The sequence below is a fragment of the Musa acuminata genome, chromosome BXJ2-8 (assembly GCF_036884655.1).
Source record: "Musa acuminata AAA Group cultivar baxijiao chromosome BXJ2-8, Cavendish_Baxijiao_AAA, whole genome shotgun sequence".
Classification (NCBI taxonomy): Eukaryota; Viridiplantae; Streptophyta; class Magnoliopsida; order Zingiberales; family Musaceae; genus Musa; species Musa acuminata.
Window position 1 is genome coordinate 5948955 of NC_088345.1, and position 17998 is coordinate 5966952.

Genomic DNA, 17998 nt, shown 5'->3' on the forward strand with positions numbered 1-17998 from the left:
ACCGAGGTGGCAGTCCGAGATCACAGGATGAGCACGAGAACGCGATGATCAACGGTCAGGATGAATTGATTGGAGATGGATGACATCCCGGCATCTGATTTAATGCCTGTCATAATAAGTACATTTAAAGTCACGTGATATGTTAGTGCAGCAATGATGATGATGGGATAGTAACGATGGGTCGAACATGGATAATTCTAGCCCGTTACTGCTAAACCGACAACCCGAATCCAATAACATAATGTCACTCGCCGTCCAATGACGATTCCGTCGCGGCCTAATGCTTAACCCATCTCGTATTGACTACGAGTTAAGTCGCAGACTCCATCAAATAAATGATTTCCCCAAATCATATACCTATAAAAGGGCGCAGCTCTCTCGACCATCCCTCCGTTCTGCAACTCCTCCAGGAGCAGACACCGACCGAGTCGGGCACAAGCATCGTTCAGAATGACGAGGGAAGAGGTCCTATCTTTATCCGATGTCTCTGATTCTTTCCAAGAAACAGCCCTATTTACATGTCATGGTTCTTCTTCTTCTTCTTCTTCTTTCTATCTTTTCCGGTCTAAGTTGAAAAGATTTCGATGTTCACGTTGGTCGTGTAAGCTTGCTTGGTGTGGAACTAGTGGCGAACTTGTTGAGACTCATAATGGTGAGAAAAGAATCGGTCGATTTTTTGGTGCAGTTCTTGATGCATTCTCTGCAGACTTGTGTTTCACATGGAAATCGGCTTGTTGGAGCCCTAAATTTTGTTTATAATTGAAATCAATAAGATATTTCTTATTTTCTAAAATCTTATTCAATAATTAGCTTATATATATAAATCCTCAGAAGAAAAGAGCAAATAAGGAAAAGAAGAAATCAACACAAAACAAGACGGCCATTTGAGATAGAGGGGTCATTATCGACAAGTGGACCAATTGGTTAGATCATAATTTAATGCAAAGCTTTCTTTTGATTTTAAATTTGAAAAAAAATAAAGTATGAGGTGCTTTCTTTTGATTCTAAATTCTGAAAGGTCCCCGGTAAATTAAATGCTGCGTCACTTCAAATTTTAGTATTTTACATATATGTCATTGCAAATTCTAACAACACCATATTTTTTCCTCGTGTTTTGGGCACTCGTTATCGAATGCATTGGTTGTTCCTTCTCTCCCTCTTTTTTTCTATTGATCTGCTATTTAAATGTCTTAGTTGTTGGATGTCTTGTTTAATTGTTTCTTTGATTCTATATACGTTTAGTCTTTTCTCTAGTGTTTCTTTTGAACTTTCTTTTTCTCTTGTGCTTTTGTTCTGCACAGAATTGCATCCGAGGAAGATGAAGCCAAACTCTATAAGCCTTTCTCATTCTTATATATGCCAGGGAATAAGTATTTGAGTTTAGGTGCTTAATAAGGGAAGTAAATATTAGATTTTAGGTGCTTTCGGCATTGAATACGAGTGTAATACCAGTTTGAGTCCTAACGCTCTTGCTTCTTCTGCTGACTGCTTTCATTCTTTGATTTGACTTGTGCTAACGAGGATAATTTGAAAGTAAGAAATGATTGTTTGACTTGCACTAATGGAGTGTAGTGGGTAGTCCGGTTATGATCTTATCTTAAATGTGCCTGGAATTCAATTGGGTAGCAACGTTCTTAAAGTTTAGTGCCTAGCTGAGTTCTTCTTGTTTAGAGGTCAGGAGTTAGCAGTTAGGTTACCACAGAGTAAGATGCCAGCAGTTGGCTACCGCTACATAAAATGTTAGCAGTTAGGTTAGGTTCCGCTGTTCTATTAGTTTTGCACTCCATTCTATTCCATAAGTGAGTTTTAGAGTAATAAGTGAGTTTGTCGGCAAAAGCCTTAGTGATTAAAGGAAGCAAAGAAGGTTGTTTGAGAATGCTTATTCAGGTCATAATATGGTTGACTTGAATTTTTCTGATGAATATAAATTCCATTTATTCAGTTTTGCTTTATTCTTTTCCTAGAAAATTACATGTGTTCATCTCCTAACAAGTCTTAACAATCTCTATTCTGATCTAAGTATTCCTTTTCTTGTATACTACTTGGTGCTGATTTCCTTAACCAGTACCAAGAAAATCTAGTCTATACAATAATTTCAATTTTCAAGGGTACAATATAAATCTTAATTGATTTATATGATATGATTAACTATGTCACCTGTTTACACATGCAAATTGTTCTACTGACGGAAGCATATAGCCTTTCTCTAACCTTAGTTGTTTTCAGGAAAAAAATGAGTTTTATCTAAGAGCTTATTGGCAGTCTCAGTTGGAATAAAACCAAAAGAAATGGTAATTGAACTTGTAAAGAAGGCACTTACAATATTGTTTACATTTTTCTTTCTTCATTTTAAAAACTCCTAGTATGAACTAATAAGTTGAAGATGACTATTTCCTCCTGGTTATGTTGTTTATTGTATCTCCTTCCTTTTCTGTAATTTCACTGTAATGCTTTTCCACTATGATGGAATTGTTGATCAATGGAGTGACTTTGAATGGAGTGACACTGCAGTACATATCTCTGCAATCAATCGAACCAAATGGTAACTCAATGCACATTCTTTTTCCACAAACCGAAATTGAGATTCTCTTCTCATGGTAAAAACCTATGTGCATGTTACAGGTGGTTTGCTAAGCATTTCTTACATCCAGATATAGTGGCTGAGTATAAACACATCTTCCTTTGGGATGAAGACATTGGAGTAGAAAATTTTCACCCTGGAAGGTTGTTTCATCATTTACATCTTTTCATGATAAAATGTTTGATATGCAAGATACGTTGCAAGACCTTAATGACCAAGTATTGATGCTCCAGTAATGAGTCAGTAACGGTCAAATTTCAACTGTTTTGTTTGGTACACAAGTTGTATCACTTGATACAACCCCCCTAGCATATACTACCTGGTACCAAGCAGTCCGCGTCTCGGTCTTCTGTCGGACTGATATGTGCTGCCCGTATCATTCCATTTCGGGTGATACATCAATCCTTGATTCAATGTAAACATTTATTTTTATTTATTTATATAAATTTTAATATGATTGAGCTACATTTGTGTCAAATGGTTCTCGTACTATTTATTTATTTATATCGCTGATACAATTATTCTCTTTGCAAGTACTATTTCCAAACCTATAGATGCCAACCGCCGGTTAATTGAGTGACTTCTAGATTCAAGTTTGGCCACCTTTAAATTACCAAAACTTGTTGTATCATATAAAGTTTAATTTGGAGAATGAAGCACCCTGGAAATAAATCTGTAGGAACTATTAATTAATCAAACAACAAATTTTTATTCACTGTTTCTTCTTATAGTCCTCGTAATGACCAAACATTTCATGTCCCTCTCAACAGCATCTAGTTATTCTTATACGGATAGTACACCTCACATTGAGGAAACAATCTCCATGAGCATTTGAAGGCATACTATGACCATAAAAACAAATTAACTTACATTCCATGAGCAACATGTCAAAATAGCTGCTATAGCCCAGGGAAATTCCCAAGCTGAAGTTAATGAAACAAGTTAAACTTTTGAAAGATCAAATTGAACTGAATGGGAGTAAAGAACAACATACATATTAAAATCATGACAATAACTTGTATATTCAAACATGGTTGAATCACATTTGATTTTCAATTTTTTAAACTGAAATGAAGCATTCAATCAAAATGAACCCAAGAAACCGAGATGAATACCTTGATTAGATTTCATTATATTATATGACCATTTCAATTGCACATTTTAGTTATACTTGTCTCAAGCATTCATAGAATGATCAAGAGTGTAGTGCATTGTAGATGATCATGATTCATATTTTCTTTGCTATCAGTTTTATCTATTTTTCTTTAATAGCCATTTAGTAATACCTTATCGTGTGTGACTCTATTAGCTTTTATTTTAAATTGTAGTGTAATTAGTTGCTCTTCTCCCTAGAGCAAACTTAAGTTTATTTTGTTTTGTTTTTGCATTGAATTGGTTTACTTTGTAGGTTTGTGGAAATGATGGTTCCAGTTTTCACAAAAGCTGCTTGGCAATGTGCATGACATATGATCCGAGTATTCTGTCAACTGCCCTTATCTTCACATCTTGATATTAATTAATAAAGTTCAAGACATTAATGTCAATACATATTTGTACTGGGTTTCATCAAATTCGTTTCTCTTTGCAGAATGACTTGCGTCATTGGTGGGGGGTTTAGACATGAAATTTGGTTACTGTCTGCTCAGGTAACATTTTGCATAACCAAATAGTACCAGTTAATAATTTGTGGCAAGATGACACCTATTTACCGCTTAATAGGGTGATCGGATTATAAATGTTGGAGTCATAGATAGTGAATACATCATTCACAAGGGGACCCCTACACTTGGTGGAGATCCTGAGAAAATGTGAGTGAAAACAAACAATCACTATCTGATTAGAGATGTCTTCTTTTATGCCTAAAAGATGAGTAGCTTATATATATATAAAGGAAACATATGATGAAGAGCTGATAGTATTCATATCAAACTCACTAGTCTGAATTTTACTTCTGGAGATCATAAAGCCATTGGAGATCATCTGTTATTTCCTTCCCTCATTTTTCTCTAGCTTTTTGGTTTCCAAGGTCAAAATGCTAGTTCCTTTGGTCATTGAATTATCTCAGAAATACTCGTGACATAACTAGGTCCTTATTTTGCTTGTTTTGATCTAGTTAGGCTCATAGTCGCTTCGTTATTGTTGATGTTCTTGTTATGATTAGCTTAATTGTTAGCCATCGATATAAGCTGTTGTATCATGTAATTGAAATCACAATTTTTCGAAATCACAATTTTTCTTGATCCTCAATAGTTTATAGTTAATTTATATTGAAGCCTCACGCATGTCTAACCTATCAAACTGCCTTCAAGTGGCAGATCTTTCTACTTCGTTGTCCATTGATCGTGCAACAATCTGACACGGATACTTGCAGGATTCTAATGGATCATCTACCACCGCTCTTAGAGCTGCTGTATGTATCACAATTCATTTATAATTCCAGAGTAGTTGTTGGTTTATGTTTGAGCATAATCTTAATCAACCATGTTGTAGTACAAACGTTTCTGGTCTCTTTTTCTCTTCACTAATATTTCCTGGGCTGAGATATCTTGGTTGCAGGTGATACATGGTTGCTACCTGAGCTGGGTATCTTTAGAAGGAGATGGCAACAAGCAGTGGAAGAAGATTAAGTGCTGGATTGACCCATACCCTCGAGCTTGAAAGATACATCAATTCATTCCACCATCTTCTCAACTTCGGTAAGAACACAACGCCAAGTACAATAGTCATCTACAACGCCAAAGACGATGTTACTCCATGTATTAAGCTTACATGAGGTTCTGCTATTCGGATATCACCAAGTATGAAAATATTTTTTTCCAGTGAAGTTGACATTTGTAGAGTCCATGACACCATAAGATGCCATTTCTTTGAGATCTATATTTAAGACTTGGATTGTACAGATCTATCTTTGTGGATGTACAGATTTAACATGTATTAGTAGATGAACTAGATAGCAAGTTAAATACATTTCCATCAAGCAGTTCGATCCGATTCTGATAACTATTCCTCTCAAACATTAGAAATGGTAGCATGTCTTAGTAGATGAACTATAGCAAATTAAATACATTTCCACAGCAGTTCGATCCAATTCTGCCCTTAAACATTAGAAATGGTAGTATGTATTTGTCGATGAACTATAGCAAGTTAAATACAATTCCATCAGGCAGTTCGATCCGATTCTGATAACTATGCTTCTCAAACATTAGAAATGGTAGTATGTATCAGTAGATGAACTATAGCGAGTTAAATACATTTCCATCAGGCAGTTCAATCCAATTCTGATAACTATGCTTCTCAAGCATTAGAAATGGTAGCATGTATTTGTAGATGAACTATAGCAAGTTAAATACATTTCCATCAGGCAGTTCGATCCGATTCTGATAACTATGCTTCTCAAACATTACAAATGGTAGTATGTATTAGTAGATGAACTATAGCAAGTTAAATACATTTCCATCAGGCAGTTCAATCCGATTCTGATAACTATGCTTCTCAAACATTAGAAGTGGTAGCATGTATTAGTAGATGAACTATAGCAAGTTAAATACATTTCCATCAGGCAGTTCGATCCGAGTCTGATAACTATGCTTCTCAAACATTGGAAATGGTAGCATGTATTAGTAGATGAACTATAGCAAGTAAAAATACATTTCCACACAGCAGGCATAAAGCAGGCCCAACATTTTGTCTGGTGATTCAGAGAGAGAGCAACACCACTCCTGACAAAGACTACATACAAGTGATGACATTTTGAAGGACCATTTATTATTAATCGAAAGGGCATTATGAAATCTCAGCCCTCTTTGTCGACCTTGTATTGTTGGTGAGCAAGTAATAGAAAAAGGCATGCACAACACATTTGAGTCGAATTAGAAGTGGGGCTTGCTGCTGATCAATCTTAATATTGAAGCCAAAATGATTGCTGATATAGTAGATGGAATACAGGGCAGCATTTCTCATCTCTTAAGGCATATTAAGCAACATAATTGGACTATGTTAGATACATGAATGATATATTATTTTGCAGTAGGCTTCTGCTTTTGGAAACGCAGAACAACATAAATCTGAGCTGTGAGACATACCACTAGTTTGGTATAGAAAATCAGTCAGCCTATTGCACAGAACTCTTGCCAATGTGATGTTTAGAAAAAATCAACATGAAACCTTATCCCTGCAGGCAGAAAAGTTCGCTTTCCATGACTTGAATTCCAGCCAAGCAAAAGAACAACCTTACTGTGGCACCAATGTTCTTGAACACAATAATTTCTCCAGCCTGCAACTTCGGCATGTTTTTAGAATATTAGTAGTACCAGTTTGTGAAAGCTGCAGTTGATACAAATTTGACACGACGGCAAAGGTGCCCCAACTCTGGTTGATCAGAAAAACTAATATTTCTTTCAAGTTGCAGACTTATTCCTTGAGATGGCTTTCAATTTGTACAAGTCATTGGCTAAGCCATGGAAAAAACACTCCCAAAGATGAAAGATTTTCAGTTCAAAAGACAAAATTCTATAGCCAGATTCAGTCACATTTTATAATCTTCCTTGTCCCTGAGACAGGAGATGAATTAGAGAATGCTGGTAAAATTAGACTAAATGAAAATATTATCAAGTGACATAAATATATACTTCAAATTTCAGTCAAACTCATACCTATTGTCCTAGAGGAATGTGCAAATTACAAAATTGCAGCCCCTTTATGTTGCAACCCCCAAAAGGTCCAATACTTCTGCATCCCCACTTTCATCAAGAGAGCTTCCAGATTTAAGCTGCAAGGTGAGAAATTTTGGTTACTTCTAGCCTTGAGCTAAAAAGCAAGATGTCTGGTTGTTGCATCCAAACTAAATTATGCTTAATTCAGGAGATCATAGGAAACAACACCAAGTAATCCACATAAATGTTGTCACTCAAAAAGTATTTTTGCACCAATTAGCAATGTTACAATCAAAGCTGGCATAGTAACAAAGCTGAAAATAGTAATTTAGTAGGGTGCTGAAATTTTTTATGTAATCTGAGTCAATCTCAGTTCATGACAACTCTGGACCTAGTCGTCTAATTATAAGGAAGCATCAAAATATGCACAAATGTATTTGTATTATTGTCCTAGGAAAAGATTTTAAAAAATTATCCGTTGCTTGAACTAAGTTTTCTGATCCTATTAGCAATGAACAAGATATATGTACATTACTACATATGTATGAAAAGCAAAAATGTACTAACCTATATCTTCATAAATTATTAGCAATAATGTGGTGCCACGTTTCTTCATATACAAGTCAAAATTTCTAATATTATGAGTTCATTCTAAATGTTAGGATTCCACAAAGCATTTGAATATGGAGAAAACAAGTAACTTATTTCTCATACAAAGCTCTTATACTAAGCTCTAAACTCGTGATGCATCCTCAAATGGATGTGTTTACATATACATATACATGTTATTCCTTCTAATGCATTTGCCGTGTCTAAATTGAATGAACAGATAGGTAATTTCTCTCATCACATTTATAAAAGAAAAACAAAAGTCGAGGCTCAATAAGATCTAAACAATACCTTCTTATAAAACTGCTTCGATAAGAAGAATGGCTCTTTTTCTGGAATCTCTCCATTATTCTTAAGGATGTTCAGCAAATCCTGGAATGAAAGGCCATATTTGCTATAAGCAGCAAATCAATCTAAGTCAAGATTGAAGCTAATTCTGACAGAGTATGCTACTAGCATGTACATGTAGCAAAGTTTTCGAACTTCCATATATACGACATTAAAAGGATTGTTCATTTCATCAGCAGCTTAAAAAACATATATAATAATTCTATGAAGATAGAAGTTTCATGCATTTTACTGTGCCACTTTGAAATATCAGTCAGATATGTGAATGATACTAGGTTAATTTAAAGAAAGAAAAAAATTACCAAGGGAAATTTTAAAGAAGCCATCTAAATTTCCTATCCTACAATCCAATTAACTTGCATATCTTTTATTACAACACATCAACATATAAAAGTACTATTATAGAATTTAAGATCTTCAATATAATTGGCTTCCTAGCTGCTTGTGGAAGGTCATGGACATCGAATGCTTCAGGTTTGGGCCACATTTCAAGATCGTATCAAAATTTTTCTAAAAAAAAATCAAGATAATAGATATCAACATTTAGCTTGAGCAAATGAATGTAGAAGCATTCACCTCTCCTGTCAAATTTTCAAAATTGAGCAATTGTTCCACAATTATTTCAAGGACTTTACGATTCTTCTGAAGCATTTCTTTAGCTTTATCATATGCCAAATCATAAATCTGCAAGGGAAAGTAATCATCAAAAATGAATCTACATGCCATATTGGTTAAGAAAATGTTTGGCATATAGCAGTCATGAAACAAATTCTACAATATTCCAAACTCAAAGGTGTGCTTTGAGACATTCATACCTTCTGAACTTTTGCTTCTATCTCAAACTCATGGCTATTCCCCATACTGAGAGCTCCAACCTAATCAAGTACAAAAAAATATAAGGAAAGCTGCACATCTGAAAATCTCATGTTTCAATTCAAAATTTAGCTACAAATTTTTAGCTGTAACTAACCTAAATTCAACCAAAGCCTTGATTTCAAGGCAATATACCCCCCAAATGAAAATGCAGATCACCCTTGAACTAAGGAGATATAAATTGGCATATCATAAATGAATTGACTTCGAAAGATAGCAACAGATTTTTACATAAATATAGTAATTTACAGTTATGGAAGAATTTTGCACATACTTTTTTGTTCATCATGAAAAAAAAAAGACAATAAGTGAAGTCAAGTTAGGCTCATGCAAAGAAAAGGAAACTATTTACAAATATAAACAAACTTACTACAGCCGGTCCACTTAGAAACTTAGAAATAAAAGCTGTGAAAGAAGATTCTGTAAGAGCAGAGTGGACGGATGACGTATGGGATGAAAATTAAGATTATTGTCTCCAAAGAAGGGGTGAAGAATGACATGCAGCTTACTCCAGATGCAGTTTTTTGGATTTTTAATCAGAAAGTAAACTGTAATTGAAATCAAGGATTACAACTTTGGGTATCAAACCCATGCTCATAGCTGGCCAGCATAGTATAGCTCTGGTATGGACTGGCATACCAACATGCAGTATGCTGGTAAGTACCATCGTACCAGGAGGAGAAAAAGAAGAAGAGAGGAGGAAGAGGAGAGGAGGTTAGGAAGCGGAGGAGAAGAGGAGGCAGCCACGGCAGAGGAGAAGAGGAATACAACAGGTGGACTGCAGGCAGTGGGGAGAATCAGAACGGACGAGCGGCAACAGATGGCACAATAAAGGGTCACAAGAGAGAGACTTGGGGTGAGAGGGAGAGAGAAGAGGTTTCCCATATCATTTTTTAGGGTTAAAAGAATAAAAAAAGAACTGGATTTATTGCCCTATCCAAGCCCCATAAACCCAGTTCACATGGCTCAGCACCAAGTAAGCCCTGTATCATATGTGGACCACCCAAAATTGTGCTGTCTTCATGCCAATTCACCCCGCAAATACCAGCCAGTTTGCATTACTTGATTACAATTATGTACCAAATTTTAGTCTTCAATTAGTAACTAAGTCATCCAAGCTTATAGCCATGAGAACCAAAACATGAACACAGACTAATTTACACATGATGCAGACGCTAATGCACCTAAAATTAAATTACAGCTACTGATTTAGGAAGATGATGCAAAACATGGATAGGTTTGAAGATTAATGACAATATAGAAAAATAAAAATCTATTTCAAGTCACCAAGTCCCAAGGCATCAAGTTCCAAATTGCCAAATTCCGCACAATCAAGTTCGAAGCTACTAAGTGAATACATGTTTGTACAAAGCCAACTAATTATGATGCATTTTTACTTCTTTTCTTTTCTCAAGCCACATGCCAATTCCGAGGTGGACCAGCCAACCAAAACAGGATAACTAAAACCAACTGAAGATAATGCTTTGTTATCTTTTTGCTGTCTATTACAACTATATAATCCTCGATCATGAAGTGATGAAGCTGAGGCTTCCTTTCCCTTCTTTCACTCTAAATGATGAGGCAGCTTTGAGACTTTCTAGAGGGATTTTGTTCCAAATTTTGCTTCAACACAAGAGACTTGCTATCTAGCTAGAGATTAAAATTTGTGAGAGTTAATAACAGCTCAAAAAAGTATCCTGCTGCTCATGTGGGAATTGACATCAATAATGATAGACAAAGCATAACCACAAAAGATGATGATACAAATATCTCTGATAATGCAGCTTACGGCCATTTCCTATATATCTATATTTTCAAAAGAATCTGACTTTGAAAAAATGTCCACCATCTTTTATATTAATAATGACTACTTCCTTTCGCCAGGAACAACTATAATAATAAAGTGATTATCACATGTTCCAGAAGAAATCCTAAAACACTTCAAAATTATAAAAGCACTAAAACACAACATAATTGAGATTTAGGCCTCATTAAATAGATAATTACTGCTTTGCTAGTGATGTAAATGGCAGGACTGTCATCAGGACTCCATCCATATTCAATCACCATCCGTGTGGCAATCTGCAATCAACAATCATTTAAAAATCATCAGGAGTGTATGAGTCATCAAGAAATTCTTGTAAATATAGCAAATTTTTTGCAGCTGCAGTTGTAACCTATAACCAACCTCTTGTGCCTGCTTAAGTTCAGATGTGGACAAGAAATTTTCTTCCCCAAAAGGAAGCAGCAACTGAGATGCAACATGTGAACCGAAACAAAATACAAGTTTCTTTTCGAGGTATGACCTTGATTCCAGATTGCCACTGACAGAACCTTCATTTTTTGCTTTTGAAATCTTTGTACATCCAATCCCCTAAGAAACAAAAGCCTAACATCAACATATGCTCATTTGCCTGAAAGTACAAAACTGAGATTGCACTGTTGTATTTGCATAATGTCACTACTCTATGATATCTTCTTTTCTATGATAATTTCTTGCAAACTTCTTTCAGTCCATAATCTTCTGTATTTGGCTCCAGATCATGTTTGAAAACTCTTGGAAAAGACAATATTATCTTCCACCCCATTCTTTCTTCCTAGAATTTCACGCCTGTCCAATCTGTTCATCTCTATCTTGATGTTATTCTTATATTTTTCAAATTACAAAAAATGGTATGCCCTCAATCTGTTGCAACAATGAGAGGTTTACAATGAGATACATGCTGAACATGTATCCAAGAAAAATAACTTGTAAGATCAAGTAATAGTGCAAGTACACCATGAGATCTCGAGGACCAGTTCTATGCAGAAAAAAGCTTGTTGATGCATCCCAATCTAAGAGTGAAGTTTTTAGTTTCTTTGATTTTAGATTCTTTTTATTTTCAAGAATTTTGAAATATTCTTATTAATTTTTAGATGTTGGATACGTTCACAACAAGTCTTATTTTATTTGATGAAATGAACCATGTTTCTTCAAGCCAGACCTTTTCCTTCCACAACTTTAACCCCCCTTATCTTTGATTCCCTTTATAAAAACTGTTTATCATAACATCAAAGTTTACATAAAAGATGTTAATCCATCATTGTAAATAGCACAAACATTCCACAGAGAACAATGATGACAAGTGAAAGAACCATTATAAAACTTTAAATAACATGTTTGTCAACTTGCGTGAACTTGGTTATCAGAGAGGAAAAAATTAGTAAAAGCTCGAGCAGAATCAAGATGATAAGATGAGGACCAATACCTCCCAAGCAGCAGGCTCAAGCCATATATTATCAACTACATCAAAATTTGGCAGAAGAAGAGCAATCAGAGCACGTCCAGCTGCCCATACAGCATGAGGGAATTTTGTTTCCCTTGTCCACTAACAAAAGCCATCAATATACTGAGTTACAAGAACAAGAACAAAATCTTTAAGTTCTGCTTCAAATGTCATCCATAATGATTCTAAGATGCCATCCGTGTGTCAATGCGTATATACTCAACAATTTAATGAAAGATATAGATCATCATTAACAAATTTAATGAACTATACAGATCAACTATATTCTTTTCTCTCAGTCATTTCTTGATCCCCATAGCACCACATCGTTAACACTTCTTAACTACCAATCACTATTTTGGATTCTATAATTCAAATTCAAAACATTAGCGTTGACTACCTACTAGAATTCGCTTAATAATATCTCAATCACATTACATTCAAGAAGAATTATTACAATTTCAAAAATAATAAGTTACCATTCATAGAGATTATAGACATCTTGGTTTTCAATCAAATTTGAATTGATACAATTGTGACCGATAAAAAATAGGTTAATCTGGTTGATCATAACAGATTGACTAAACAATGATCTCATACGCAAGCTAGTTGGATCATACCATTGTATATCATACATATTGACCTTTCACCACCAGATTCCATAGTTATCTAACTGATAAGGTGCAACAGGTCAAACTTTTGTTATTAAATTTATTATAACATGAGCATTAGACAGGACTTTTTTACTTGTATCTTCTAAGCAATAGCAGTAGTGTCAACTTGACAGAGAAATTTCCAACTGCTTTTGAGAGCTAGAGAAATGTGTCATTTGGAATCAAGCAAGAAACTGCTAATGATAGTAGTATTTTCAATACAATTAGACCGCCATTATAAGTTTTTTAAGTTAAAAAACTAGAGGATGAACAATCTTATATAAGCAGAGAGACAAAAATATTTATTATATTAACTTATTAATGCTGTTTTCATTAGTGGCTTTTAACATGACAGCATGGTGATAAAAAGGAGGCTTGTCTCACAAACAAATTTTGGCCAAAGCTATTCTGAGAAATATTTTTAAAACAAGGGTATCTCGGGAACAATTTATCTACACGAGAAAATAGTGCATCCAAAAAATGAGACGTGAAGAATACGTCACTCAAATACATGAACTAATATGTTGAAAATACTCAGGAAAACAACCTAATACTGCTGCCCTCCTGCTACAAGCCTGCCGTTGGCAAGACCATGACACCCTTTTAATGTTTGAAGCAACCGCGGTCAACTACATGAACTGGTCATCCAACCCTTCCAAATGAGAGAACTGCCCTACCACTTTCCTGTTTCAGGCAGAAGATATCGACCACTTGTTAATCCTTCATTTGAAGTCACACCCAAGTCCAATTGGAGCTGATTAAGCACATTGCAGGATAATCAAGCTCTGTTAGGGACCTTCACAAGGCCCACATCAGCCAATGCAAAGTTCAGCTACACCATGCGGACCTCAGCAACGACTGCATTACCATCTACTGTGAACAGCCATGTCTATGCTTTCGTCGACTCTTTTGGGGTCCAAGTTGGATTTAACAACGTTTAATGTATCGGCTGGGCCACCCCTTTTCAGTCAGGTGGTCCAGATATGGTTCACATTTCCGTCAGGTGGTCCAGATATGGTTCACATTTGCCTCCTGCAAACCACTCACCATTCCCACTACTACCAATTTGCCCGCTAATCCTCTCTTCTTTTTCTTTTATGCCTCCTCATCTTCTCCTTTTCCTCGTCTTCTCCTCCTATTGGTACCACGGTATGTGCCTATGTACCATGTGTTGGTATTCCTACACGAACTGGACCATATCGGACTAACAATGAACCAACACAAATCCATCACCAGATATGTAAAATCATAATATTATTGAAAGATTATTCCAATGACCTTCTGTCACAACTATTCACTAGTCTACAAATATGCTCATGAATATTACCGAATATCAATATTTATTGTGTAATTTATATCAAATCATGGGTTATTGTTTTCATTGTCTATTATACAAACACTTTATTACTTATTATACACAATTGATTCAACTTGTTATGTACTATTATACAAAATATTAATATAATATACCAATTAGTAGATATTATCTATTTCACTTGCAGTTATTTCTTTCTAATAATCCAAAAGATAGAAAGGGAATATAATAACGAAAAATCAATAAAAAAACAAAGTAGCAAAAATATTACAATTTTTAAGATTAAAGATAATATTCTTTAAAAAGTTAATCTCATTGACAAAAATTAATAAATGATAAAATTTATGTCTGCGTGAAGACTTCAATGATTGCTAAACTTTATGATAGACATGATGAGTAATATCTTTCATAGTTTTTTAAGTGTATTATTTTGAATTAAATCTTGTCTCCTCTCTTTTTTCCCTCTTCTCCTACTCTCCTCTCCTCTTCCTCCAGCGACGAAATGGGAAACAAGATCAAAACACTCTGCAAGGCACATGTCAAGATTGTCTGCTTTGTTTTCGAACTGACTGCAGAAGAGATTTGATATGTATGTATGTATTAAAATTAAAAAAAATATGTTACAATTGATAAATATGATCATAAAAATAAAAATGATGCCATATGGTTTCTACTGATGGAGACTTATGCAATTGGTTTCTAAACAGTGCTACACAATTCTAAAGAGTGGATTAATATGGTGCTAAACAATTCTAAAGAGTGGATCAATATGTGCTAAATAATTCTAACCAGAGTTATCAATATGATGCTAGATAGTTCTAACCAATACTAAACCGCTCTAAAGAGGGAACTGAGAAAAGGAGTAATTGGAGACTATGGAGGAAAGTGGGGAAAGGAGAGGGCAGCGGATGAAGCTGCAGATGAAGCTCTAGATGAAGACGGTGGCAATGGCCGAAACGCGGATGAAGGGAGTGGTGGCAAATGACAGTGATAGCAATGGACGTAGGGTTTCACTTTAGGTTTGTCTCACTAAGTGTGGGGACGAGGGGGAAGAGGGGAGGGGGGAGAGGGGTTTGTCTAATTACATTAGTTGATTCGATTGAACCAACTTGCTCGTTCAATCCGATGCTCAAATCCCAATCCAACTTCACTTGTTCAAACAAGCGGTACTTCATCGAATCACCTAGGCGAGCGCCCAAGTGCCTTTTGAAAACACTACTCTAGCATGAATATATACAAAACGTCTAACTGAAGGTGTACATCTGATTGCATATTTTTTCAAAGTCTATGTGAAAGCCATTTGGTGTAAATGGCTTATTAACAAAACTATTGCATGTCCAGACTAAGATCGACTGATCTTGTCCCAGATTTCCCTCAACCCAACAGGATTGGGCTATATCAGCCCCAGTTCTAATCAGCCAATTCATGCTATGAACAACAAATCTGAGTCAAGACCAGCTGGAATCGGCAGATCCGACCAAGCATCAGTCCAAAGAAATGCTTGATTTCCCTTCTTTACTGTCCCATTCCCTTCTGTTCTTTTGAGGGTGGAGACAGATAGATGCAGTACAGAGGAACTGATGTTGCCTAATAACATGAAAACATAACTCCAGTCTGACCAAAACCGTCAATTATGGTTTCTTAATGGATTAGATATCAATTTCTAAACATTCACAAAACAACTTTGGTAACATACAAAAACCAGCAATGCATATAAAAAGTCGAGCAATGTGTGAAATAGGACAATATTCAACAAAAAAAAGACAAAAAAATAGCCAACAAGGCAAAAAGAAGATTTCATTAGAAAAGAAAGGAAATGTATAATCTCGTAAAGTTGCTTACATCAAGTGGAGGGCTGTATAATTCAATCCCATTGCTTATCTGACCATAGGGTTCCATTAGATCAACAACTGATTCCATATCTTCCCTTGTCAATGTCAATCCAAGATGATTAACTAGAGACTTGCTAATCCTCTTGTAAATTTTGGTCCCTCTCAACCATTTGGGAACAGTTTTACTCAGACACTAAATGAGCACATAATAAAACATTGTCATGAACGAGTTAAGCTATAAGTTAAAAATGCCATGTTTCATCATAAACAGTAAATGATGACTACAAAATAAGAGAGAATTAATAAGATGAAAATGAAGCAAATATTGAATTTTATGACAACATCAACATGACTAATTTCTCTGACTCTTTACCCTTTTAACCAAAAACAAATAGTTTCTCCATAGTCCATATACTCTCTATTTACTCATTTAGCCAACATGTAATATAAAGGATAACTGGGGTAAGAAAAGCAACTTAAGTATCATTTTCTCTCATTTCATATTTACATGCTAACTGTGTAACCACAAGTACATTGGAGAGTAAATAGGAAAAAAAAAGTTCTGCCAACTTCTCTCATGATTATAAGCACAAATGCTGCTGGAAGAAACAAACAAAACATCCATAACCATACATCCAGAAGGGAAGTCACGGGTGTCATCATCAGAAGAATTCATTTAGTTGTTTAATACATTTCAAGCAACAGAGAGAAAATAAAATTGACATTTTTGCTTGCAAGGACCACAATCATAGCCGTTAGGAAGATCATAACAAATTTCACTGAGACCACATAAGCAAAAGCAACAACTCCGTGTTGTTTAAACAGAACTCGTATCAGCATAAAGGACAGTATCAATTGCTAGACAATGACCAGAAAAAACAACAAAAAGAAATATTCAATTGCTAGATTGAAATGACCAGCAAGAACAACAAAAAAGATAAAGTTTTAATAAGACTTCAAAGTCTAGCTAATTGGACAGATCTTAAACCGGAAAGCAACAAAGAGGCTAGCATGGTATGAAATACCCTAGGGAGATTATAATAACTACAAACAATAGGAGATCTCCACATTCACCTTGTTTCATCACTGAGGCAATATAAGAAGAAAAGGACCATCGATCACATGAAGGGCAGTGCCCTGTTTCTTGACGTGTCAAGACTTTCAAGCACTTGCTTGGTCTACTAAGCAAGATAGGCAATACCGAATGATACCGCCCGGTACGGGCGGTACGTACTTGTCCAACAACATACCGGTACGCGGACCGCTCGCTACCGGACGGAAAAAAATTTTTTATTTATATATATATATATATATATATATATATATATATATATATATATATATATATATATATATATATATATTAGAAAAAGGCGATGTTCGGTGACGTCGTTGGCGACATCACCTTTTTCGACGAAGTTGCCGAGGCGACGCGATGTCGCCGAGGCGCCTATTTCGAATTATATATATATATATATATATATGAGGTGACGTCGCCGAAGCATCGCCTCGCCTGGGAGAAGAGAGAGGCGACGTCGCCAAGTTATATATATATATACCGAGCGGTATACCGCTCAGTATACCATTTCGTATCGTACCGAGCGAATGTCGAAACAACGGTACGGTATTGCGAACCTTGCTACTAAGGAATGTGGCAGTCACAGCATCACGAATTTTAAAAGGAAAAGGAGCAAGCTTAGTAATTGATTGATCCTTTGGACACAATAAACAAGCAATCACTTTAGTTGAGTAACAAGACACACCCCTAGTAGTCCCTGCTTCCTGAGGTCTAGAGAGATGTCAGTGAGGTGAATCATGGTGAGGACCTATAATGATGCCGATGATGGCCAATCACTCATTCCCTATTAC

At 35.5% G+C, this 17998-nt stretch overlaps 1 protein-coding gene and 1 long non-coding RNA gene across 10 annotated transcripts in view; one reads left to right on the forward strand and one right to left on the reverse strand.

The window, feature by feature from the left end:
• Nucleotides 1–294: 294 nt before the first annotated feature.
• LOC108953535 (uncharacterized) lies at nucleotides 295–5480 on the forward strand. Of its 8 annotated transcripts, none has more exons than XR_010489209.1 (7): nucleotides 295–465; nucleotides 832–2542; nucleotides 2623–2724; nucleotides 3990–4056; nucleotides 4170–4227; nucleotides 4897–4991; nucleotides 5138–5480. It is a non-coding gene; the product is annotated as an uncharacterized LOC108953535 (long non-coding RNA). The 8 variants fall into 8 exon arrangements; XR_010489208.1 differs by having other exon boundaries at nucleotides 296–652; XR_010489211.1 differs by adding an exon at nucleotides 4301–4389 and having other exon boundaries at nucleotides 298–2542; nucleotides 4953–4991.
• Nucleotides 5481–6445: 965 nt separating this feature from the next.
• LOC135618902 (probable inactive ATP-dependent zinc metalloprotease FTSHI 5, chloroplastic) overlaps nucleotides 6446–17998 on the reverse strand; it is a 46539-nt gene continuing 34986 nt past the window's right edge. The window contains exons 12-20 of one of the 2 annotated variants that reach the window (XM_065120313.1): nucleotides 16140–16322; nucleotides 12312–12431; nucleotides 11252–11437; nucleotides 11071–11145; nucleotides 9006–9065; nucleotides 8767–8874; nucleotides 8134–8214; nucleotides 7234–7349; nucleotides 6446–7131 (exon numbers count right to left, since the gene is read on the reverse strand). In XM_065120313.1, the coding sequence (XP_064976385.1) occupies nucleotides 7278–7349; nucleotides 8134–8214; nucleotides 8767–8874; nucleotides 9006–9065; nucleotides 11071–11145; nucleotides 11252–11437; nucleotides 12312–12431; nucleotides 16140–16322 (885 nt within the window). In that variant the 3' untranslated portion in view covers nucleotides 6446–7131; nucleotides 7234–7277. Of the gene's footprint in view, nucleotides 7132–7233; nucleotides 7350–8133; nucleotides 8215–8766; nucleotides 8875–9005; nucleotides 9066–11070; nucleotides 11146–11251; nucleotides 11438–12311; nucleotides 12453–16139; nucleotides 16323–17998 lie in introns of those variants that run through there. The other variant, XM_065120314.1, reaches the window with a different exon arrangement.